This window comes from Notolepis coatsorum (assembly GCF_963971535.1).
Source record: "Notolepis coatsorum genome assembly, chromosome: 5".
Classification (NCBI taxonomy): domain Eukaryota; kingdom Metazoa; phylum Chordata; class Actinopteri; order Aulopiformes; family Paralepididae; genus Notolepis; species Notolepis coatsorum.
The window spans coordinates 138348675-138375431 of record NC_140169.1 but is presented as its reverse complement, the minus strand read 5'-3'; the positions used below and the strand labels follow the sequence as shown (position 1 = coordinate 138375431).

At 44.1% G+C, this 26757-nt stretch overlaps 1 protein-coding gene across 1 annotated transcript; it reads left to right on the top strand.

Moving 5' to 3' along the window:
- Positions 1-6773: 6773 nt before the first annotated feature.
- On the top strand, positions 6774-19463 carry armt1 (acidic residue methyltransferase 1). Its single transcript, XM_084313977.1, has 5 exons — positions 6774-6906; positions 10083-10188; positions 10792-11033; positions 13316-13481; positions 16477-19463. The coding sequence occupies exons 1-5, from the start codon at positions 6848-6850 to the stop codon at positions 17257-17259; spliced, it is 1356 nt and encodes a 451-aa protein (XP_084170103.1). The 5' UTR covers positions 6774-6847; the 3' UTR covers positions 17260-19463.
- Positions 19464-26757: the final 7294 nt, after the last annotated feature.

Here is a 26757-nt window from a genome sequence, read left to right as displayed (position 1 = left end):
TTGGTGTGTGAATGGGTGAATGTGAGGCGCGGGTTGTAAAGCGTTTTGGATAAAAAGCTGCTATATAAATGCAGTCCCCTTTACCATCCATTTACCATACAACAACAAAAAGAATACTTATGCTGCTGACTATTGCTAAGCTATTGGTGGAGTATGGGAGGAGATAATGACAGCAGAACAAACTGATACACGGCCGATAGCTTCAGTGGGGGGCTTATTTAAAGAAGTAGGGTGTGTGGGTGTGATCAGCGCCTCACTCAGACTCACACACACACACACACACACAAGATCAATGCATTTTGATCAATATCATTTTTACCAGACCGTGAAGCTCCGCCACACAGCGCCGCTAGGGCAAAGTGCTCTCCCTCCCGCTATCAGAGCGGTCTATGCAAAACAGGCACACGCTGGACTTTCACGTGACTCGCTGATTTGCACTAAATTGCTTTTTCTTCAGAGGTAAACAGCATTTAGCCTCAATACCGGCAGCAACCGCATTGCCAGCATTATAAGCTTCTTTGATTACACTCTTGTTTTTATCTACAATTAAAATGTAATAAACAGTTTGATGATCGAAAAAACATTTAGAAACGGCTGTTGCAACATGCAACTTTACACGTGCTGACATAGATAGACAGACAGACAGACAGACAGACAGACAGACAGACAGACAGACAGACAGACAGACAGACAGACAGACAGACAGACAGATAGATACTTTATTGACCCCCTTGGGGAAACTCAAGTATCCAGTAGCTCTCATCAGTCAACATTACAGTAGACAAACGTTAAAATAAACAGACATAAAATGGACACACAATAAAAGAGTCAAACGAGTAAACATATAAGCAGGGCATTCATTTTCTCTCGTGTTGTGAACTTGTGATTATGAACACTATATACGGTGAACAGAAACACCTGTTTAAACATGGCCCTTGATGTTGTTAACCCCTCTGGCCGCGGCCCTGTTGTGAAACCGGAGTGGTGAGTCACGCCACAGAGCCCCTCTGCACTGGCCCTCTCTCTCTCTCTCCGGTTTGGGAAAACAGATCCGGCCATGCAGGCTGGAGCTACTTGAGGGGGGAGGGGAGATGGACGAAACACCGGAGATTGACACAGCTGGATACCCACTCTCAAGGACGCGGGACTCCACATCCTGCCAACGGGCTTCCAGGTTCCCATGGTGACCTCTCTCTTTCAGCAACTGATTTGAGTGAGAGAAAGAGAGAGAGAGGGAGAGAGAGGGAGAGAGGGAAAATGCTATCAGAATTAAAGGAATAATGCTTATCTCCCCACCCAAGTAATTGTAAGTGTAGCTAATCAATTGGTTATGTTTGAAGAGAGAATGGGGGGGGGGGGGTGTACAAAGACCCCCTCACTGCCCCTCCCTCTTCCAACCCTGGAGTGGGCCGTAAACAGGGGTATAGATGATGACAGTTTCACTACTATATTATGTGCTTTGGTTAGCCAAGGGACACATTAGGGATTAGCACAGAGGCTGAGAGGGCCTGACTGTAGTGCATAACTTCACTTCAAAATATGACACAATAGAAATGTGAAATAGACAGAGCAGGCTAATTGGTGTTTTCAGTAGATTTGATCAGCATACACACCCAACCAATTATCTTTGTTTTCAGCAATGGTAAAAAAAAGAAAAAGAAAAGACAACTGTAACAGTGATACAGCCCACCCAAGCTGAAGAAATGCTTTTGTCAAATAAATTCCTTCTGCACCGCCATGAAGATTATAACACCCCCCAACCCCCCCCCCCCCCCCCCCCCCCCCCCCCCTCCTCCAATTCCCGCCAAAGGCTTCTGGGGTTGAAGTTATGCGGCTTCGTGATAGGGCGGCTTAACCGTCTCCATGACAACCGTTGCCCAGAACTACAAAAGATGCTCAAGGGGAAGCTGTCACATCCTAGCAGAGTACCCCAAATGTTGTGCACAAATTGACACGGCAGCAGCGCGGTTCAATTCAACTCGTTGAGGGGAAAAAAAGAAAGAAAAATTGTCTTTTAGTGGTCAAGACTGCTGTTAAATTGAGTCGCCCACTTCTGCCCCCCCCCCCCCCCCCCTACATTTTTACAATTCAGGGTGCTGAATCGCTTGAAGGCAGTTATTAAAATTGTAAATTGTATATTGTATAGTAGTGTATATTGGAACCAGTTTCTCAGGAACTTAGCATGTCTTTTTTACCATGCATATCTTGTGTCTTACCTATTTTATTTTTCTATGCCTATTTTTATTATCGTATTTTGCACAATCAATGCGGGCATGACCACCCACATTTCACTGTATGCCCTGGTATGTATGTGCCAAATAAACCTCTTGATTCTTGATTCTTCTCATTTTGAAAAGAGAGGGGGGGGGGGGTGGATCCAGACTACTGAATGTCACAGAAAGCAACCCATGACAACGTCCATCATCAAGTAATATGATCAGTTGATAATGCTGACTTGATGCCTCATGATGGGAGGCGCTCTAGGGACAATGTTGCACAGTGCATGCAAAAGAGGGGACCTAATTGAGGGGCACCATAACGAGTAGGGTAAAACTGCAGTGCCGCAGCCCCATACATAGGAGGGGCCTGTACTGTGCGTTGGGGGCCTGTACTGTGCTGTGCACTACTGCGCATGCGATAAACAAAGTAACATTTAATATAGGACACTAGAAACATAAAGTAACATACGGAACATAAAGTAACATAATGGAAAATAGGACCTAATGTCCAAAATATTTTTGTCTTATATCAATTGGATTAGGAGTAACCAAATAAAGCATTCAATGCAACCAATTGTCTATAGACTAGATTTTTTTTTTTTTTATCTTAAAGGGGAACTATTTTACTATTTCTTTCACTATTTGGGCACTTTTACACAATTCCTGTGAGTCTATGGAACACCTCTGTAATATATATATATTTTTTATTCATTGTTTTGTATTTCTAATCAAGTCCTCAAAAACAGCATTTTTCTACCTCAAGATCTCGAGCCGTTTTGAGCTAATGTGGACTGGGGTGCAGGGGCCTGTGTGCAGCTGTTCTTGTATCTCAACATTAACATGCAGCGGTGTCTTTCTGACATCACATATCGCGCACATTTTCAAATGACTCAGTTCAGTGAGGGTGAATATTGTGAGAGGAGAATTGGAAGAATGCACCAATATGAGAATTTTGAGACATAGATCATATTAATATAAGTTCACATAGCTAGGAAACAATGCTAAACACTCAAAAAGGCCATTTATAAGATAGTTCCCCTTTAAACTGAATATCAATTGGATTACCAGCTCTGACTGTTACTCTAAATTTAACCTCTTCTGGATGAGGGCCTAAACTTAACCCTTAGACTAGATTAGAATTACTTTACTTTGTTTCTCGCATGCGCAGTAGTGCACCGCGCACAGTACAGGCCCCCAACGCACAATACAGGCCCCCAACGCACAGTACTACAGGCCCCTCCTATGTATGGGGCTGCGGCACTGCATTTTTATGCTATTGACCATAATAACGAGTAGGGGGTATCTGCAGCGCCGCAGAGCCAGTCTGGACGGGTATAAATGCTCTGGAGAAGTATAAGTGGTCTGGACAAGTAGTTGCGAATGGGGGGGGGGCGGAGGGCGGGGGGGCGGGCGGGAGGGCGGGGCGCAATGTGTATGCGCATGCGTGTGGACTAGAGCACGTGAGAGTATAAAGAGTCCATTTTTTTCGAACTCTTTCTCACATCACAACAAGAAGAAGAAGACGAACTCTTTCACAGTGTGATGTGCGCGCACTGCGCAGGCAGAACAAGATGTCTTTCAGTAAAAATGTAAGTACCTATTTCGCTATTTTGGACATTAGGTTTGCTTATCAAGGCCACCACAGACCACCTGTGCAATTGAATTTAATTAGCTAACTGGCTCTCTCTTTCTCTCTCTGCTCTCTCTGCTATCTTTACTAAATATAAACGTGCAAGTACATGGTGTAGTAGGACTGCTATCTTTACTAAATATAAACTTGCAAGTGCATGGTGTGTATATGACTGCTATCTTTACTAAATATGTAAAAATGTAAGTACCTATTTCGCTATTTTGGACATTAGGTTTGCTTATCAAGGCCACCACAGACCACCTGTGCAATTGAATCTAATTAGCTAACTGGCTCTCTTTCTCTCTCTGCTCTCTCTGCTATCTTTACTAAATATAAACGTGCAAGTACATGGTGTAGTAGGACTGCTATCTTTACTAAATATAAACTTGCAAGTGCATGGTGTGTATAGGACTGCTATATTTACTAAATATGTAAAAATGTAAGTACCTATTTCGCTATTTTGGACATTAGGTTTGCTTATCAAGGCCACCACAGACCACCTGTGCAATTGAATTTAATTAGCTAACTGGCTCTCTCTTTCTCTCTCTGCTCTCTCTGCTATCTTTACTAAATATAAACGTGCAAGTACATGGTGTAGTAGGACTGCTATCTTTACTAAATATAAACTTGCAAGTGCATGGTGTGTATAGGACTGCTATATTTACTAAATATGTAATTCCCTAAGAACCAGGTTGTATACTTGCTTCCTGCGTAACCAGAGATTGGACATTCAGTGTTGATTTGCCTACGAATACTCATTTGCCTTACAAGTGCATTCAAATCATAAATGTAATAAGTAACTATTGTATATACCTTTTGCTATATTAAATATTCGACTGTTACATTTGTGTGGACCTGATTTCATATGTGGGAAAGTGTTCATCATATTTAGATATCGTGTACTGTATGGCCAGTAGTTAAAGTACATAAAGCGGTAGTGGTTTAATGATACCATACTTATCAATACAGTCAGGGAATTGTACCCCTCAGTTACAGTCGCACTACCTCTCTCATTGTACTGTACTTGTCTAATAGCCCTTCAAGAGCAACGGGTACAGGGTCGATATGACCCTGATGTAAACGAGACACTAATCTCTCTACCCCGCGCTCGGTTGCTAACTTGCTATTGGTTTTTACAGTCTGCCATGAACATGGGAAATAATTGCGACAGCTCTGCTGTACACTGGGAACCTTGGTTGCTATGCCCACACAAAACCGCAAAACTTCACCCTGGACTCCGGTTTTCAAAGACCGGGGTTGCAGTGTAGCAAATCCCCGGTTGTGTGTGGCCGAACAGTGCAATTGCGCACATACAATCATGGTTATATTAAATCCAGCAAATCCAGCGCTCGTGTGGACTGGGCAACTTGCCTGCCATTACGTTGCGTTCTGAAAAGCGAAACTGACCCTGAAAACGAAACGAAAATGGCCCTGTGTGTAACTGCAGCCGTCTCTGTGCTAACAGTCACGTTTTCAGTACGAGAAGACAAGACAAAACTTCTTTCTCTGGTCTGCATCCCCTTAACAATTGTGTGTATTGAGCCGTACTGTATTGTACCCATTCTGCAATCTTGTTGCAATAAAGTTTTCATTCACACTCAAAATCTGTGTTCATTTTTTATTTTGCATACTAATGTTCTGTGTCTTGAGTCGTACTTGTATTGAAAAACTGATTTTATGTCTGAGGAGAAGACCGGTACTCATCATCTTCGTCTCCACAAAAAGAAAAATGACGTGTGAAGTATGTTGTGTGCCAGGTTCAAACAGTGCTGTATATGTACAGTTTATTCCTACTCCTATCCAAGCTCCGGGAGGGTCATCAAAGAGAAGTCGCCTATTCTTAGTCCTTGCCCCACAATGGTGGAATAACAAAAAGAAAAATGACATGTGAAGTATGTTGTGTGCCAGGTTCAAACAGTGCTGTATATGTACAGTTTATTCCTACTCCTATCCAAGCTCCGGGAGGGTCATCAAAGAGAAGTCGGGTCATCAAAGAGAAGTCGCCTATTCTTAGTCCTTGCCCCACAATGGTGGAATAACAAAAAGAGAAATGACATGTGAAGTATGTTGTGTGCCACGTTCAAACAGTGCTGTATATGTACAGTTTATTCCTACTCCTATCCAAGCTCCGGGAGGGTCATCAAAGAGAAGTCGCCTATTCTTAGTCCTTGCCCCACAATGGTGGAATTGTCCTAATAAACGAACCTACACTGTAGCACTCAACACTTTATGAACATTGTTACTGAGACGAAAGTTAAGTTTACTCTATTATTACTAGATCTGGTATGTCTAGATGTAACACTGTATGGGTACAAGTTTACTCTATTATTACATGTCTAGATGTAACATTACTGTCTGTATAATGTACCTATGTAAACGAGACGAACCCTCTGTATAATGTACCTATGTAAACGAGACGAACCCCGCCCCCCCCCCCCCCCCCCCCATTCGCAACTACTTGTCCAGACCACTTATACTTCTCCAGAGCATTTATACCCGTCCAGACTGGCTCTGCGGCGCTGCAGATACCCCCTATTGATAATAACAGACATAATTTGCAGTCAAAGCTTATACCGCTAGATGGTAGCATTGTGAAATGAATACAAATTCAAACTCGCAGGGAACCATCTTCGCTGAGCAAAGATTTGCACTGCAGTCCACTCCCAGCAAATTGAGATACCTCCGCGTCTAGGTTACAGCCCAGGCGACTCTTTGGTAGCATATCAAACCTCTGCCCCTGCGAAAGACCATAATTTAGGCTGCGTAGTTTAGTTACAGTCGTTCGTTGAATAATAGACCACTGCACTTCCGCGTTACATGAAGCTCGCGAGGTGCACTTCCGCGTTACATGGAGCTCGCGAGGGAGGGGCGGTTGCGGTGGTCTATGATGAATGCGGAAGATTTAGGTGCACACACCGAACCACTGTTAGGCTAACGTTATGAATAAAGTTTTGCTTATAATGTGTTGTGTGTTCCTAGTCCTACTTGAATAATAACGATGGCGACTGATGAAGTTGTGCAGGGAGTCCCTCCTTCCCTGTCTGCCAAAGTGGTTGGGTATGTTTGACAGCTGCATCACATGCTTTTATATAGGTGATATTATGTTAGCCCAACAACACCTAGTTTAGATCGCGACTGCGGCTGAAAATGTTGCTACTCTAGCAGCCAGTGGCTTGAGTGGCTAAACCAGCTGTAGCATTAGCCAATTCGCTAACATGGCTAGCTAGCTGTATAAGTTACATCTATGGCTGTATTATATGGCTAACATGTTAGCCACCATCATCTTAACGTCGTTGCTGCTTGCTAAAGGAAACATCCTCTCTAAAATATAACGAATAACCTTTCTACTGTAGCTAACGTTAAGCACCAGAGGAGAGATATATCACGAGACGGGTCCTGGAGCTGCCACCCAACGAATAGTGAAGTCCCATGACAGTATCATCACAGTAACCATGGTGACTTTGCTAGGCTATGGGTACATTTTCAGATTCAGAGCTGTAGACTACAATCAAACGAATTTGGATGCAATAGCTCCTATGGAACGCCCGACCCAAAGCTGTAAAGGAATGTGAATCCCTACCCACATTCAAAACCGCACTTTGATTGCCTAAGGCTAAATTCATGATATACCATCCGTTGCCAGCTCTATTTAACATGGATAAGTTCCCCTTCTTTGCAGGGCTATAACTTTTTAAATTCTATTGCTAGATTGCCATTATTAGGGCCCATTCAAGGTCCTATATGTATTGTTCATTGTGTAGCAACGTTAAACTTTTTCATTCACATATTCATAGTAAAATATGGTCTAAAGTATAAGTATGTTTTCATCTCTTTCTGCAGCTTTCTCCAGAACGTGATTTATAGCCCCAAATGCATTATATTGATGATGAAATACAGTTTGGTAGGAATCTGTGCGAGATAAAAAATTTCAATTGGACGTACTTCTAGAAGTTTCTACGTATCATCTGATGATGACCGGATGGGCGGGGGATCGTTTATAATTCTGTGGGCAGCGTTATTCATCTAGTGTGGGTGATATGATCATCAGAGCAGTTTATATCGAACACGTTCAAAAATAACGCTGAATCTTACCGTATCTTCCTCGCGCCGTTGGACGATGAGCGTGGAACTGAAATATTCCTATTATGGGATGTAGAAATACCCGGTCCATTTACAGGTTGTATAATAGTATATACGTCCAAATCATGTTGTTTATCGAGTTATTGGCAACGGATCGCTATGTATTGTGTCGAGATCGAGTCCCGGGACCTATAGCGAGTGCCCGGAAGTAATATGGGTGAGCAGCACTTCATCCACATAACTTCCTGTTTGGCGCTTCTGCCGATCGGCCACCAGATGGCGCTCTTGAACCGCTAGAGGATTGAGAGGAGCTCAGAGCTGTGTGTGAAGGCTGCGGATGGGAAATATGATTCCGATCACAGATTTTTGAAATATTGATATCAAAGACGAGTTACGGCGTCTTCGGCAACTTGAGCATGGCGGGGAAGGACGCCTAAACTCGTCCTTTGGCAACTAAAGTGTTAAAGAGCACCTACAGGAGGCTGCAATTCGGAAGCTCAACAAATCATGTTAAACCCAGATTCGGCTCAAACAAGGGACTAAACACGTTTCGCAATTATGCCACAACAATGTGGAACGCCCTACCCAAAGCTGTAAAGGAATGTGAATCCCTGCCCACATTCAAAACTGCTCTTAAAGAGCACCTACGGGAGGCTGCAATTCGAAACTGGCCACCGTAAATGCCCAAAACCCCCACCACCTCCTAACAGACAGTCTCCTCCCCACCGCATATATTCCCTCCCCACCGTATGTATATTTCTCTCCCACCCACCCACCCCCTCCTAATGTACAGTCCCCTCCCCATCATATGTATATACTCTGTCAGGATCTAGGGGTAACAGTAGTACTGTATATTTGAATACCGTTTATGTCACAAATGTATCCGTACTAAATACCTATATGTCCCTATGCCATAAATGTCATGTATGTTGTGTATGTCATAAATGTCTATATGAATTGAAAATGGGGGACCCTGATGGAAACAAGACAAACGTCTTTCTCAGGTCTGCATCCCCTTAACAATTGTATGTATTGAGCCGTACTGTATTGTACCCATTCTGCAATCTGTTAAATAAAGTTTTCATTCATTCATTCATTCGAAACTGGCCACCGTAAATGTCCAAACCCCCCACCACCTCCTAATAGACAGTCTCCTCCCCACCGTATGTATATTTCTCTCCCACCCACCCACCCCCTCCTAATGTACAGTCTCCTCCCCATCATATGTATATACTCTGTCAGGATCTATGGGTAACAGTACTGTATATTTGCATATCATATATGTCACAAATGTAACAGTACTATATACCTGTATGTCCCTATGCCATAAATGTCATGATGTCATGTATGTTGTGTATGTCATAAATGTCACTATGGATTGAAAATGGGGGACCCTGATGTAAACAAGACAAACGTCTTTCTCTGGTCTGCATCCCCTTAACAATTGTGTGTATTGAGCCGTACTGTATTGTACGGTACCCATTCTGCAATCTGTTAAATAAAGTTTTCATTCATTCATTCACTTGATGAATGTCACTTGATGACGGCATAAATACATTTCTTGATGCTATGATTTGCTGCTCAGGCGAGGCAGTTAAATCTGTCTTTCTTTATAGATATTAACTGAAGATCATTGGAACAGCACAATGTAAATTCTGTTTTAGGGTCGATTTTTACCTAATTTAACTCATTTAGTTAATGATGTTGACAGCAGCGGTTGCCCTCAAACTAAATCCATATGATGTGTTTGATTGATTGAAAATGTTATTAACAGATTGCAGAATTAAGGGGATGCAGACCAGAGAAAGAGTTTCGTCTTGTTTACATCAGGGTCCCCCATTTTCAATTCATAATAATAATGGTGTAACTGTGAAAAAGGCCCAGTTATTATTGTGTTTACAATACCAGTCACCAACCCCTCATTCGTTCTCATTAAATGGACTGCTTCATTTATCATGTGACACTTTTGGCAATTTTTTCCAGTAATACTTACTTACGCCTATCGCTCCTTTTTGGTAACTTTTCAGTAATAGCTAACTAGCTAATAGCATCAGGCTCAACCTGGCTTGCCACATTGCCAACAGAGTCCAGAGTGTCTCATTGTATGATAGTGATTGTCCTCTGGGTGGTTCTGTTGCCCCCCCCCCCCCCAGGTCCTTTGCATACTTGACAGTGAGAGACAGGTTGCCGACCATCCTGACCAAAGTTATAGACACGATCCATCGCAGTAAAAACAAGTTCTTCGAAGAGTACGGAGAGGTAAGATCTATCGCCGTCCTTTTTCAGGATCTTGTTTAACGGTGCTGTAAGTGCTATTTAATTGTTAAAATATGTGTTAAATAACTCTACATTCTGACAGCCATCACTGATATAGAGTGTTTGGTCAGTAACATGGGTCTCCCAGTCCCAAAATAAATATTCTGGTATCCCGTTCCGACTGTATCCAATCAGGCGAGAGTGTCCTAGATATTTTCACTTATTTCAAGAAATCTTGCCAATCCAAATTAGCTTACTGCACTGGTAGATTATTTTACTTGTATGTGCTTAAAACTAGTTTTGAGTCTTTTTTGGTCAGACCATTGTTGCAATGTAGAGTTCTCTCCCCTGATGGGGTAAAGTGGGAACGGGATACCAGAACATTTATTTTGTGTTTACTGCAGAGCAGAAGGACTGGGAGACCCATGTTACTGACCAAACGCACATCAGTGATGGCTGTCAGAATGTAGAACTATAATTTGAACATGTAGACCACTTAACAAATACCACATACAGCACCTTTTTAACATTGGCTGATGAAAGCAGTAAGTAATATGCCAGCCACCACATCCAATGCAGGACTGTACATTTTCTGTGTTCTCATAGGAAGGCATCCAGGCTGAGAAGAGGGCCATCGCTTACCTGTCCAAGTTGCGGAACGAGCTACTGACGGACAAGGCCGTCCTGGCCCTGTCGGACGGTCTGGTGGACATGGACTCATGGAACCAGTACCTGGAGAGGCAGCAGGGTCTACAGGGGGAGCAGGACCTCGTCAGCTGGTTCAAGTCCCCGTGGCTCTACGTGGAGTGCTACATGTACCGCAGGATACAAGAGGCTATATGGCTCAAGTGAGGAACTAGGATGCCACAGTTTAGCGTTAGCCAAAGTGTCACTGTGATTCAAGGTTCAAGAGGTTTATTCATCACATACACAAGACATATAGTGAAATGAAGGTGGCCATGCCCGCTTCGATTGTGCAAAAAATACAAAAATAGAATAAAATAGAATAGATAATAAAATAGACATGATAAAAGTACTAAGATAAAATACAATACAATGCTAAGCTTACGAATTAAAAGGTAATGAGTCCTATGTACACTATACAATATACAGTTATACTATATGTCACTATGCTATCCTAACTATACTATACAAAAACATCCAGTTATGTTCTTTTTTCCTTTAAAGTTACTTTTTTTCTTTTAAAGTTTTTAAAGTGACCTTTTTATGTGTGTGTGTGTGTGTGTGTGTGTGTGTGTGTGTGTGTGTGTGTGTGTGTGTGTGTGTGTGTGTGTGTGTGTGTGTGTGTGTGTGTGTGTGTGTGTGTGTGTGTGTGTGTGTGTGTGTGTGTGTGTGTGTGTGTGTGTGTGTGTGTGTGTGTGTGTGTGTGTGTGTGTGCGCGTGGAGATCAGTGTTCTGATGGCCTGGGGGAAGAAGCTGAGCCTGAGTCTCTCTGTTCTTGCTGCGTGTATACGGAGGCGCTTGCCTGACCGCAGCAGCTTGAACAGGCTATTGTTGGGGTGGTGAGGGTCCTTCATTATTCTGCAGGCTCTGGATTTGCACCTCCTATTGTAGAAGTCCTGCAGGGGTGGTAGTGTAATACCCGTAGTACGCTCTGCTGAGCGCACCACTCTCTGTAGAGCCTTCCTGTCCTGGGCAGTGCAGTTTACACACCAGGCAGTGATGTTCCCAGTCAGGATGCTCTCTACAGCCCCGGAGTAGAAGGAGTGGAGTATCTTCCCCGATACTCTGAACTTCCTTAATTGTCTCAGGTGATAGAGGCACTGCTTTGCCTTTTTTACCACAGTGTCTTGTCTGTGTGTTGTCCATGTCAGGTGCTCTGTGAGGTGGACTCCCAGGTACTTAAAACTGCTCACCCTGTCCACGATAGCCCCATTTATCCACAGTGGCGTGTGTGTGTCCCCTTCTGTATTCTCCTAAAATCCACAATCAACTCCTTGGTCTTACCAATGTTCAGGAGTAGGCTGTTATCCCAGCACCAGCGTGCCAGGACATCAACCTCCTCCCGGTAGGCCATCTCATCGTTGTTAAGAGATCAGACCCACCACCACTGACTGTGTCGTCCAAATGTATAGATGTAGCAGTACTGTCTATCTGTATGTCGTGTGTGTCATATGATGAATTGAAAATGGGGGACCCTGATGGAAACAAGACGAAAGTCTTTCTCAGGTCTGCATCCTCTTAACAATTGTATGTATTGAGCTGTACTGTACTGTACCCATTCTGCAATCTGTTAATAAACTTTTCAATCAATCAATCAATCAATCAATCAATCAATCAATCAATCAATCAATCACAAACTTCACTATGGAGTTGGAGCTGAACCTGGCCACACAGCCATGTGTGTACAGTGAATACAGCAGGGGGCTGAGAACACAGCCCTGGGGGGACCCCATGCCCAACCTGTGAGGGTTGAGTAAGTAAACATGGCGATAACTGGTGGATGATTATTAAATGAGATAATATTAATTTAATGTACAGGGGGATATCAATAGAACCTGTCATAGAACATACAGCATTTGATTCTTGGGGAGCGCAAAGAGAACGACGTGATGTGTGCGTCGTATGTTTCAAGTAAAACCACATTTTATTATTAAAGGAGCTGTAAGTGGTATTTTCTTGTTAAAATAGGTGTTAAATAGCTCTACATTCCAACAGCCATCACTGATGTAGAGTGTTTGGTCCGTAACATGGGTCTCTCAGTCCCTCCACTCTGCAGTAAACCCAACAGAAAATACATTTGCCCGTATCCCATTCCCACTTTTTCAAATCAGGAGAGAAACACATTTGCTTAAAACTCGTTTTTATTTCTTATTTTTGCAGTGTGGAGTTCTCTCCCCTGATTGGATAAAGTGGGAAGGGATACCCGAACATGTATTTTGTGTTTACTGCAGAGCGGAGGGACTGGGAGAACCATGTTACTGACCAAACGCACATCAGTGATTGCTGTCAGAATGTAGAGCTATTATTTTAACAAACAAAAAAACACCACTTACAGCCAGAGGATGCCGTGTTTTTTGTTTTTGTTTTTGCATGTCTATTTCTTTTTATTTATTTTATTTATTTTACAGTTGTTCCAATTCTGCTTCCATCTCTCCTTTCATTCTAGTCCTCCCATCAGTGACTTTGATGTGTTTAACGAAGGGAAGACGCAGAGCTTCTTTGAGTCTCAAGAAGCGGTCATGACTCTGTGCACCCACCTGCAGGCTGTCAGCAAAAACATGGAGGAGCTCTCTGAAACACAACTACAGGAGCAGTTCCACAAGCTGTTGCAGGTGAACAACAGCTGCCGACCAGCGCCTTGTCTCCATTAGCTATGTTCAGCCTGACCGGGGCTAACCGTGGTCTAGCATGGTACGGTTGGGTTTGTGTCTCCATGAGCTATGTTCAGCCTGGCCGGGGCTAACCGTGGTCTAGCATGGTACGGTTGGGTTTGTGTCTCCATGAGCTATGTTCAGCCTGACCGGGGCTAACCGTGGTCTAGCATGGTATGGTATGGTTGGGTTTGTGTCTCCATGAGCTATGTTCAGCCTGGCCGGGGCTAACCGTGGTCTAGCATGGTATGGTACGGTTGGGTTTGTGTCTCCATTGTATTTCTTGTAAAATCTAAATAAAAAAATTCACGCCACCGACTGCTGCCCAAGCTGAACCATGATGATACAATGGTCCCAAGCCGGCTCTGGCCAGGTGGCTGTCTCAGCCGGGGGCCACCAGGTTGTGAGAGGTGGCTGTCTCAGCCGGGGGCCACCAGGTTGTGAGAGGTGGCTGTCTCAGCCGGGGGCCACCAGGTTGTGAGGGGTGGCTGTCTCAGCCGGGGGCCACCAGGTTGTGAGGGGTGGCTGTCTCAGCCGGGGGCCACCAGGTTGTGAGAGGTGGCTGTCTCAGCCGGGGGCCACCAGGTTGTGAGAGGTGGCTGTCTCAGCCGGGGGCCACCAGGTTGTGAGAGGTGGCTGTCTCAGCCGGGGGCCACCAGGTTGTGAGAGGTGGCTGTCTCAGCCGGGGGCCACCAGGTTGTGAGGGGTGGCTGTCTCAGCCGGGGGCCACCAGGTTGTGAGGGGTGGCTGTCTCAGCCGGGGGCCACCAGGTTGTGAGGGGTGGCTGTCTCAGCCGGGGGCCACCAGGTTGTGAGAGGTGGCTGTCTCAGCCGGGGGCCACCAGGTTGTGAGGTGTGGCTGTCTCAGCCGGGGGCCACCAGGTTGTGAGAGGTGGCTGTCTCAGCCGGGGGCCACCAGGTTGTGAGAGGTGGCTGTCTCAGCCGGGGGCCACCAGGTTGTGAGGGGTGGCTGTCTCAGCCGGGGGCCACCAGGTTGTGAGGGGTGGCTGTCTCAGCCGGGGGCCACCAGGTTGTGAGGGGTGGCTGTCTCAGCCGGGGGCCACCAGGTTGTGAGGGGTGGCTGTCTCAGCCGGGGGCCACCAGGTTGTGAGAGGTGGCTGTCTCAGCCGGGGGCCACCAGGTTGTGAGGGGTGGCTGTCTCAGCCGGGGGCCACCAGGTTGTGAGAGGTGGCTGTCTCAGCCGGGGGCCACCAGGTTTGGCCAGACTGTGTGAGCCCGTTCAGTATGGGGCTGATACACATTTCTCTTACTGAACAGTACAGGTTTAGACCTTCAGTTTCGGGTAACTTGACAAATATTATTGAGATGTAATAAATTTTTCTCCATTACATACAGAGATGTAACATGCTTCTGATATGTCAAAAATGCAGTAAATCGGGCCGCTGGGTGGCGCAGCGGACTAAGCACTCGTCACCAACGCAAGAGACACTGGTGTCGAATCCGGCTGTCAGCGTTGCCTCCGGCTTGGCCGGCCGCCATACTGGCTTGATTGACAGAGTCAGCGGGAGGGAAGCCGGTGGGTGGGTCCGGGTCGTTGTAAACAGCGACTCCTACAGTTCGGTCGGGGGGGGCGCCTGCACAGCGAGGGAAGGATCTGGAGGGAGGTAGTGTGACCTTCCACACGTTACACTCTCCCAGTGAGAGTCCGCGCTGCCAGGTGAAAAGAAGTGGTGGGCTACACATGTGTCGGAGGAAGCGTGTGATAGTCTCCGCCCTCCCAGACCGACGGTATGGGGGTAGAGTGTGCAATGACCAGGAGGGGGATTGGGAATTGGCATAACGACTAACATTGGGAGGGGAGTAAAACGGAAAAAGATGGGGGAAAAAGATAATAAAAAAAAAATGCAGTAAATCAAGTCAATTTGCCTTTGATTTATAACGTGTTGCACACGATTCTTGTTTTTTTTTGTGTCTGCGAAATTCTCAGATACAATATTTTCGCCGTTACGATTCTCAAACATGTCTATTTCCGTGTGGCATTGGACTGATGTCTGATACCAGTGTTTGTATCGGTGCATCACTAACTACAGATAAACTGTAGTTATAGTAGTGGCAGCAAGTTAATAGTTTCTTAGCAGGAGTACTTCTGACCATGGTTGCAACATTCTTCCAAATGCCTATTTTGAATGTTTTAGAGCAGGAGTTCTCAAACTTTTTTATACCACGACTCCCATTTTATTTAGGATTTCTTTTGGGGACCCCACACTTAATGTATCGTGTCATTTCAACGTGGAATTAAGGAATATCAAAATAAAAGCAGTGCACACGTTGTTGAACTTGATCATGCATTTTTAGTTGCCAGAACATAAAAGAAAAAGTGACTTTATTATAATAATTATTTTACTTGCCCCACTGTCGCCTACCCACGACCCCACTTTGGGTCGCGACCCCTAGTTTGAGAACCTCTGTTTTAGTGCATTGAATGAGTACACAATTTAGATTATTGCTGAAGTGGCACCTGCAGGTTACTTTAGAACGGTCCAGGCATGTGCATACTAATGGTTTGTGGATGTCTTCACTGTTGACACGGTGGGATAAAGTGGTGCACATGATTATTGTGCATACTGTTATGTTTAGCTAATGAGGATAGAATATTGCCATCCCTTTTTAAGTTTCAGTCTGCATGTCGAAGTGTCCTTGAGCAAGACACTCAACCCCTAACTAATCCCGATGAGCAGGTTGGCACCTTGCATGGTTGCCTCCGCCGTTGGTGTGTGAATGTATGAGTGAATGTATGAGTGAATGGGTAAAATGTGAGGAACAAATTGTAAAGCGCTTTGGATAAAAGCTGCTATATAAATGCACCATTTACCATTTAGACTGTGAAGGTCTTAGTTTTAGTGTGTTTGTGTTGTAAACAAAATACACATGCAATACGCATACATACATGCATATATGTATATACTATATGTAACGCCTTTCTTGAATGTCCCCAGGTGTCTTTGTGGGGGAACAAGTGTGACCTGTCTATCTCGGCTGGCCAGGGGAACTCTCAGAAAGCCAGTCCCATAGACTCCCTCTCCGACCTGCGACCCTTCATCCTGGTGGACGACTCCAACAAGGTGTGGTCAACTCTGATTTCTGCCCAGAAGCCAGGGCAGCCGGGCAAACCCACCCCAGGCAGAGTGGACATCGTCCTGGACAATGCCGGCTTCGAGCTGCTCACCGACATGGTCCTCGCCGACTTCCTGGTCTCCTCCGGTCTCGCCCGCGAGGTCCATTTCCACGGGAAGTCCATCCCCTGGTTCGTCTCCGACGTCACCGCCCACGACTTCCAGTGGACCATCCGGCAGACGACGGCGGCCAATCACAAGTGGATGTCCAAGAGCGGCGCCCAGTGGCAGAGCTACGTGCGGGAGGGGGCGTGGTCCTACCACGACCACCCGTTCTGGACGCTGCCCCACGAGTTCTGCGACATGGAGGCCGAGGCTCCCGACCTGTACGCCGCCCTGCGGCAGGCGGACCTGGTCCTGTTCAAGGGAGACCTGAACTACAGGAAGCTGACGGGGGACAGGGACTGGGAGCACACGGTGGGCTTCGACGCGGCGCTGCGGGGATTCGCCCCCGCCCCGCTCTGCAGCCTGCGGACTCTGAAGGCCAACGTGCAGGTGGGTCTGCAGCAGGGCCAGGGGGAGAAGCTCCACTCCCAGGATCCAGGCTGGATGACCAGCGGCAAGTACGCCGTGGTGCAGTTCCACAGCCCTCACTCGGGTCAGTAGGACCGGGGCCGCGGGGAGCAGGCCGGTCCCCGCGAATGTATTGGAAGTTTAAAATTGGTTGTTTAAAAAAAAAAGACTAACACTGAATAAGCAGGAGACCTCTGTAAGCCATAATTATTAGAGAGAGGATAGCGTCGAGGGTTCTGGTTATCGGAGGGTTTCCTCAATGTCGGTAGCCGGTTAGGAATTCATTATGATGAGATGGAGAGGTCAGGGTGGCGGGAAACTTGGCCATCCTTATCATTTGACTGTCATGTACTTTCACAGTACCCCCCCCCAGGACCGGAAGACAGGAAGTACAATTTCAGTGGAGCCATAGATGTGAGAAAAACCAGGCGCCATTTCAACGTGAAGCAGCGCTCACTAGGGGTGTAACGGTGTAACGGCACACGTGTTCCTACCGAACCGTTTCGGTACGGGACTTAACGAATGCAACGTTACCACTAACGGAACGCATGTGCAGAACCTCTTTTTTTTGCATGCGGAACTTAATTAAAAACTCCCAAGTAATTTGAATATGGAATATTCATTGACAGCCCTACTTAACAGTAACTGGCTGCACACTACTTCACCCCTGAGTGGAACATGGAAAGCCACGTTCTGGGGGCGGCTGGAGTGGCGCAGCGGAGATTGCGCTCGTCACCAATGCAAGAGACTCGGGTCTCGAATCCGGGTGTCAGCATTGCCTCCGGCTTGGGCCAGCCGTCATAATAACTCATTGGCAGAGGTAGCGGGTGGAAGTCGATGGGTGGGGATTTGGACGTTGTGGACAGCGACTCCTACAGGTCGGTTGGGGGACGCCTGCACAGCAGAGACAGGAAGTAGCAAGGGTAGTGTGAGCCTCCCATGCGTTACACCTCACCACTGAGAGTCCGTGCCGGCAGGTGAAAAGATGTGACAGGCTGCCTCCTCGTGTACCGGAGCCTCCGGAGGGGACACGTGATGCAAGGCTTCTATCCTCCCTACAACCGACCAGTGGGGGGCATAGTCGAGCAACGTTCAAGACAGGGGAGGGGATAATTGGAAACACGAAATTGGGGTGGGAGAAATCGAAATCGTACCGAACCGTGACTTCAAAACCGAGGTACCGTGGTTTTTGTGTACCGTTACACCCCTAGCGTTCACACTCATTGAGTCTTATGTATATTTTATATCAAAGCCCTGTTCCATGCAGTGTTTAACCAATTACTTTTGTCCAGGGGTGTGTCTGGGACTGGATTGTACTAGATTATGGTGCAGCTGGTCCTCGTCAATTTGTAAAGGAGTTTATCCCATGACCAAGTCATATTTACTAGGCGATAGTGTTCGAGTGCTAGAAAGTCGGGACCAATCGGATCCAAGGCAGCACATTCGGCTAGATTATTCAACCTTTTCTTTTTGCAGGTTTCTTAATCAACCTGTATGGATCCCCAGCATGTCAATATCATATTTCCAATCATGTCTCATGATGCTCCATGTGCAGAATAAAGTGTGTTTTGCACTACAAAAGGTGAAAGGTCAGTGATGGGGTCACAACTCGTAAAACTGAGGTATCATGGAACCAGCCCGAGTGAACCACTTGTATTTATGACTTGGTTGGCCATTCAAGTGCGACTTCTGGTGGTTAACTGACATTTCTGACTTTACCATTTGACGTGGAATGCACCATTACAGTGGGTTGTTCAGTGAATGAGAGGAAGGCGGTAACACAGTCGGATGCGGAGTAAGTGGCCTGTGTGTTGTACTTGATATATATTTAATTTGAATCGTAATGTTTACAATGAACCTGGATGGTATTTACAATAAGGAACTGATGATTAGAAAATGTATCAAAATATGTACATTTATTTATTTTATCTTAAAAATACTGCATGCACTGACTCATTGATTTACATTTAAGCAGTATTTGCAGTGTGTAGTTAATATTTGCCTTAAGGCATATTACAGTACTTGTAGGCGAATCACAAGGCCACTTAATAAAGATTTACAGAATTTTTAAGCTGATATGTCTGTCAAGATATGTCAGTAACAATACAGTTTGCTCCATGTATCTCACCACGTAAGAGATCTCTGTCAGTAGTACGCACATGTTATGTCATCCAAATCCATTTTTACCATTGCTATTATCTCAAGGGTGATGTTTTACTGAATTCCTAGTATTCCTGGGGGGAATTCTCATTACATTTAGAACAATGGGATTGATTTAATAAACAACTATACAACAACTGGTATTTTTCCCTGTTGTCATTTTGTATTTCTAACATGACTATATATATACACTTAAATAATATTAATAATAATAGATACAATTTATATAGCGCCTTTCATAGAACCCAAGGTCTCTTCACAAATACAAATAAAAAAAATACGTAGGTACATATACAGTAGTTGACTAAATTAAGGTTATTCCCTCCCCTCTACATCATCATGGTCATATGCACACCTTGATGCATAGAGCAGAACATTAACAACCAAATTATATATAAAAATTCTAAATTACAAAAAAGAACAAATGGTATGAAGCTATGGTGTACCGTGGCTACCCTAGCTCACATGCTGGCTCTATACAGAGTGAGAATAATCTTCTCTTCTTTACAAACCACAGCTTTAAAATATACTTTTTATGCATTATTTTCTTTTTAATATATACCAAAACGTGAGGTTGGTTTTATGAACCCAGCCAACAACAGCTTTTAACTGCTAATACTGTATATGTTTACACACCCAGGCACCCAGATGATTCGGGGTGTTGTCATACTTTATGATTACGGCCCATTGTGAAAGCTACATCAGAATGATTATAAGAAGTAGAGCCGCCAATAGAGGCATTTATTTTTACTGACGAGACTTCTCAGGGTCTCATAGAATAATGTTTTTTCTGTTTAACCTTTATTCTCACAGGATCAGTTCACTAAGTTAGCATGGATGCTTCCTATGTAGTAGAACTACGCCCTCGTCAAAATCCCACATTCACACCTGGGAGTCGCCCAGACACTACAAGTGCAGTCCTCCACTGTGTATTTGCTCAAGGGGGAGACCATTATTAATTTCCCCCACCCAGATTTGGTCTGGGGGATCGAACCGGCAACCTTTTGGTCACAAGCCATCTTATCTAACCTTTAAGATCTAACCTTTAAGATCTCTGTGGGGCTCTCATTCTCCAACCATCGCTTGTGTAGATGGTAGAGGCCGCTGACGTCTTCAGTTAGTGGGGTGTGAAATAGGGATTTATTAAACTGCCTTTTTATGAGCACTCATTCTGCAGCCTATCTCCCTCCCATATTCTCTGAAATTGTTGTACTTCATTGTCATCCTCTGCCACACTTTTTTCTGTTTCCAGATATTAAAAGCATATGCAATTTACATTATTGTAGACTGGGGCTCTGATCTGTTTATTTTTTTAACAGGAGCTTTTAGTTTAATGATAAGGAGAGCAAGATAACCCCTCCTTCCTATAATGACCTGATAACTTGCACAAGACAAGTGGCGTAAAGCTTATACTGCACTTGGCATGATTATTCCATTTGTGACCTCGCAAATAAACGCAAATTGATACACTTGTATGATCTCGTTCCTCCCTCTTCATTTCTTTCTGCTTTCTGAACTCATCATCCTGGGAAAGCTGGAAAAAAAACTGACCGCATGTAGCACTTTCCCTGACCGCGTCAGTAATTGGGTTGTTTACAAAACAATGGTGTTGTATAGAGAGAAGGGAGAATCAGAGGTCAAAGTGTTGTATAGAGAGAATGGAGAATCAGAGGTCAAGGTGTTTTATAGAGAGAAGGGAGAATCAGAGGTCAAGGAGATGATTGTGGACTTTAGGAGGTCGGGGGTCAGGGACTACAGCCCCCTCAGCATCGACGGGGCACCGGTCGAGAGAGTGAACGGTTTTAAGTACCTCGGAGTCCACATATCCGAGGACTTGACATGGACCACACACATTGACAGTGTAGTCAAGAAGGCAAGACAACGCCTCTACTTCCTTAGGCGCCTAAGGAAGTTCAACGTGAGTCAGAAGATCCTTAAGAACTTCTACTCATGCACAATAGAGCATCCTGACTGGCAACATCACCTCCTGGTTTTGGAATAGCACCGCACAAGACCGTAGCAGACCTTTAACATTCACTTTAAACACTTTTTAACACTACACCATATTGTATCTATTTATTAGTAAAAGATTTGCACTACCTTTCTAACTCATCTTTGCATTTGTTTGCATTGTGTACTTGTACTAGTTTGTATATTTTGTATAGTGTTTGGTCTTTATTTTTTTTACTTTTTTACTGTCTGAAGCACAATCTCAGGGGGCTCATACAGAACCAAGCATTTCAGATGCTTCTGTTGTCTCTCAACCACAAGCAGACACGTTACTTTCCAAAAACGGAAAGTATCATGGTCCCACTCCCCACTTGAACAACATAATATATATTATGTATGTATAATTGGGTGGGTGGGGGGGGGGGAGTAGGGGTAATGTTTTATTTAAATAGTTATTTAGGTAATCAACAAAGTAACATGAAGCACCTGAAACATACATTTGGGTAACACTTTTGATTATGATCATTTTCTGGAGGTTTAAACTGCTGGGGTCAAAATGTCCCCAAGGATAAAGAGTGTAAAGTCAATTTGAGGATAACAGGAGGGTTAACAAAACCATTTCAAATAATTTTAGCCCTGCTAGATAGAGGTAGCAAATAACTCTAAGGATGGCAATAATAATAATAAACGTTATTTGTACAAATTCCATACAAGAATTGCAGCCCAAAGTGCTTCACAGCAGAAAATACACTAGAATACATCAAATGAGCATACAATAGACAGAATAAATGCAATGCAGAAAATAAAAATGCAAGATGATAGAAGTAGATGATCGTAGTGTTCTTGGGGGCATGTAGTTGACAAGAAAATTGCCAATATAGCTTGGTCTGGTTCCATTTAGGGCTTTGTACATAAGGAGGAGGACCTTCAAATCAATTCTAAATGTTACCGGAAGCCAGTGTAATAGCCTAGCTGAGAGTTGAATAAGCTGAAGTATTTTCTTCAGTCGGCTTGGAATAAAGGCATGGATCCGTTTTTCAGCATCCTTTTGATTTATAAATGGTTGTACTTTAGCTTTGTTTCTAAGGTGGAAGAATTATGTTTTTGTCACCTTGTTAATGTGGGACTTAAAGCTTACAGTAGACCTGAGTCTATGATAACCAAGACTTGTAAGCAAGGAGTAAGTTTCCCCATAATATTATTCAGCAGAATTTCTCTTGAAATTGAAATTTGGTAAATTCCAGTAAATATTGCAATTCCGAAACTCTTGAGTATCATAAATGGATTCAGCATCCCGAATAACCCCCAAAACCACTCCAACATTGTTGAAATTGATCAAGTAGTTTCAGAGATTTGTCCATTTAGGTGATTATGCAAATGTAGCTAATTATGCAAATAAAAAAAGTTGCCCAACATGTACAACTTAGCATCCGGCAGTTTCTAAGTGCTGGTGACCCATACTATCCATATCTATCATAAAAGTTTGGTGGTTCCAAAATTTCCGGGTTCATTGTATTGGCAAATAGACTATATAGTTTGGGAGCTATTACGCAGAATCACACACCCACATACTCACACCCACATACTCACACCCACACACACACACCCACACACACACACCCACATACTCACCCACACACACACACACACCCACATACTCACCCACAGACACACACCCACATACTCACCCACACACACACACCCACATACTCACCCACACACACACACACACCCACATACTCACCCACAGACACACACCCACATACTCACCCACACACACACACACACACACACACACACACACACACACACCCACATACTCACCCACAGACACACACCCACATACTCACCCACACACACACACCCACATACTCACCCACACACACACACACACACACACACACACACACACACACACACACACCCACATACTCACCCACAGACACACACCCACATACTCACCCACACACACACACCCACATACTCACCCACAGACACACACCCACATACTCACCCACAGACACACACCCACATACTCACCCACAGACACTACCAACCCAGTACTGGTGTTTTGAGGCTGAAGCATGCTAACCTAGTGTTAGCTTAGGCTATTTAATTTGTCATTGTTGGTATGCATACTGACGTAGTCTACAAGTTAAAAAATAAAAATAAACTAAAGGTTTATTGAAATGTTTGCATTAAGAGATTGGAAGTGTATATCAGAACCTCCCACTCCACGGACACATGCCTTCTCTATTTGAACGACCACATCAAACAAGAGGTGGACGCGGGCAAATACTGCGGCATGGTCATGATCGACCTCCAAAAGGCCTTCGACACTGTCAATCACTCCATTCTGATTGACAAGCTAAAAGCAATTGGTTTTGATAGTTCATCAGTGAGCTGGATGCAATGCAATCCTACCTGGAGGGGAGAGAACAGATGGTGGAGGTAAACGGCACACTAGTCTACCGGTTACCGACGGTAGTGTGATAGTAAAGGGTTAACCTTCTGTAGTGTGGCAGTGAAAGGGTTAACATGTACACTGTGTTTCACCTTTACATTTAGACTGTGTTTCACCTTTACATTTACATTGTGTTTAGCCTGTTAAGCTGTAGCCCTATTTTCAGAAATTTCGCCTAAAGGTACATGCCTAAGTAAATGGAAGATTGCTCCATTTCTACAAGGTCAATTAGCATGTTCTTGATATCTAGGAACATCTAGGGACCTGGGGGTATGTATTCCCAGTGTCCGAAATATTGTGTCTGTTACTAGGCTTGAGTAAATTGTAATGAAAAAAAGGAGAATATAAATTAGGATCCCCCCCCATCTGTGCCGGTGAATAACACCATGAAAACATTGAGGTTCTTTTGATTTCGCTCACTGAGCTCATTCACCACCTTCTTGAGATCAAGTGTACAAAACAGCTAAGCAAAGGAATAAAGGGAAGATGATTCAACAGAAGGATTTATAGATACAGTAATAAATGATAATCCATTTTAATTATAAATTCATATTTGACCTTGAACTTGACCTTATTATGGCCAAATCATACATCTATGGATAGGGAAAAGGCTCCTCTTTCCAATGGCAGGGTTAAATCTGGATTTAGTCATTTCCTCACGGCTTTACGATAAAAGAGATATAATTAGCTTTTTTCCGATAAATTCTTATTTTCGGTAAATCATATAAAACATCGGAAAATTTTTTAATATACACTTTCACTGCTGTTTTGATAGGGTTAAGGTCTTTATTCTTGGCTACATTTGAAAAAAAAAACACAACATTACCTCTTAACATCCAAGGGCCCACATGTGGACCCTCATGAGGACGATTTGCGACGCGCCACTTTGCCAACCTCTAGCAGCTCGGGTGTGCATTTCTTTTAATACAATATATAGATAGAACTAAAGCCCTATTTGTTGCCTGTCGATTGCCCTTTCAGGTGACAAAATCCGTTCAGCGGTTCTCGAGTTACATGCCGATATGTGAGGCGTGCGCCAAAGTACACATTACCACCCCCGACTCCCGGGGCGCTAGCTCCGTCAATCATTTGGCGATCTCGAAAATGTTTGGACAGGGTTGTAGCCAATGAGTGTGGCTTTCCAATGATACCCCATGATCTGATAATTGGGGATCTAATACGGTCTCTATTGATTGATTTATGATAAAGAAAAGCAGGGTCCCCCAATTGGGGGACCTTACAGCTTAACAGGTTTAGACTGATTGATTGATTGATTGAAAACTTTATTAACAGATTGCAGAATGGGTACAGTACAGTACAGCTCAATACAATTGTTAAGGGGATGCAGACCAGAGAAAGACTTTCGTCTTGTTTACATCAGGGTCCCCCATTTTCAATTCATCATAAAGGACTGTGTTAGACTCTGTTTCACCTTCACATTTACACTGTGCTTAGACTCTGTTTCACCTTTACATTTACGACTAACGCTGGAGACGCTGGGTTTGAGTCCAGCTCTTGGCGTTGCTACCAGCTTGGCTGGTCGCTCATACTAACACAATTGGCAGTGTTAGGGGTGGGAAAGCTGGTGGGTGGGTCCTGGTCGTTGTAAACAGCGACTCCTACAGTTCGGTCGGGGCGCCTGCACAGCGAGGGAAGGATCTGGAGGGAGGTAGTGTGACCTTCCACACGTTACCCTCTCCCAGTGAGAGTCTGCGCTGCCAGGCTGGCTGCCGGCTGGCTGCACATGTGTCGGAGGAAAACATGTGATAGTCTCCGGCCTCCCGGACCAACAGTAGGGGAGGGTGCGCAACAACCAGGAAGGGGGTTGGGAATTGGCATAACAACTAACAGTGGGATGGGAGAAAAATCGGAAAAAGGAAGGGGAAAAAGATAAAAAAATTAAAAATAAAAATAAAAACTTTACATTTACACTGTGTTTAGATTGTTTCACCTTTACATTTACACTGTGTTTAGATTGTTTCACCTTTACATTTACACTGTGTTTAGATTGTTTCACCTTTACATTTACACTGTGTTTAGATTGTTTCACATTTACTTTTACACTGTGTTTAGATTGTTTCACTTTTACTTTTACACTGTGTTTCGATTGTTTCACCTTTACATTTAGACCCCAAAACATATATGGAGGGGATGGGGAGGGGAGGGGAGGGGAAGGGGGACGACATGAATAGTGGTTATTGTGAAACTATATTTCCACAAATCCTTTGTTTATGTTCTTTTCCCACTGATAGTGTTCTGTCTAATAACGTAATGATTGACGACTGATAAAAAAACCTTAATAACATCTTCACATCAATTACGCATCAGCAGCCCCTCTTCAATGAAATGTCAGATGAACAATATATATATATATATATATATATATATATATATATATATATATATATATATATATATATATATATATATATATCTTTTTTTTTTTAAAGTAAAGTTATTTTGTATTGTCTATTATCCTAACTATAACCTTAATTGTATTCACTAAAAGATAGAACATGGGTCATGTTGAGCCTGATTAAATGTAAGTACTCATCTGTGGGGTTGTGCAAGGTTGGCAGGCAGTAGGCGTGAGTGCTGACCTCCAGTTCTGTTTGCTGTGTTATGGTGACCTGGCTCAGAGATGCACCATCACTATCGATTTGGCTGCATCTTTAATTTGTTTGTCCTTTTTCTGTTTTTTTTTTTTATATTTTTTTAAACGTACCCCCCTTTTTCCTATTCCATCCAGCGAGCCGGCCTAGATCTCTCTATGAGTCAGGGGGGAAACGGGAGGGATTTTAGAGAAGTAAGCAGACAGACAGACAGACAGACAGACAGACAGAGAGAGAGAGAGAGAGAGAGAGAGAGAGAGAGAGAGAGAGAGAGAGAGAGAGAGAGAGAGAGAGCAAGAGTAATCATAGAGAGTGAGGGTAATCTAACAGTTCCCCTCTCTTACCCAGCAGCAATTTAGCACCATGAGTCAGACACTGAGGATGGTTGATCCATGATAAACGACA

Coding starts and splice junctions, on each gene's coding strand:
- armt1 (XM_084313977.1), top strand. CDS start 6,848: ATGGCGACTGATGAAGTTGTGCAGGGAGTCCCTCCTTCCCTGTCTGCC. Junction 6,907..10,082: donor CTGTCTGCCAAAGTGGTTGG/GTATGTTTGACA, acceptor CCCCCCCCCCAG/GTCCTTTGCATACTTGACAG. Junction 11,034..13,315: donor CAAGAGGCTATATGGCTCAA/GTGAGGAACTAG, acceptor CTTTCATTCTAG/TCCTCCCATCAGTGACTTTG.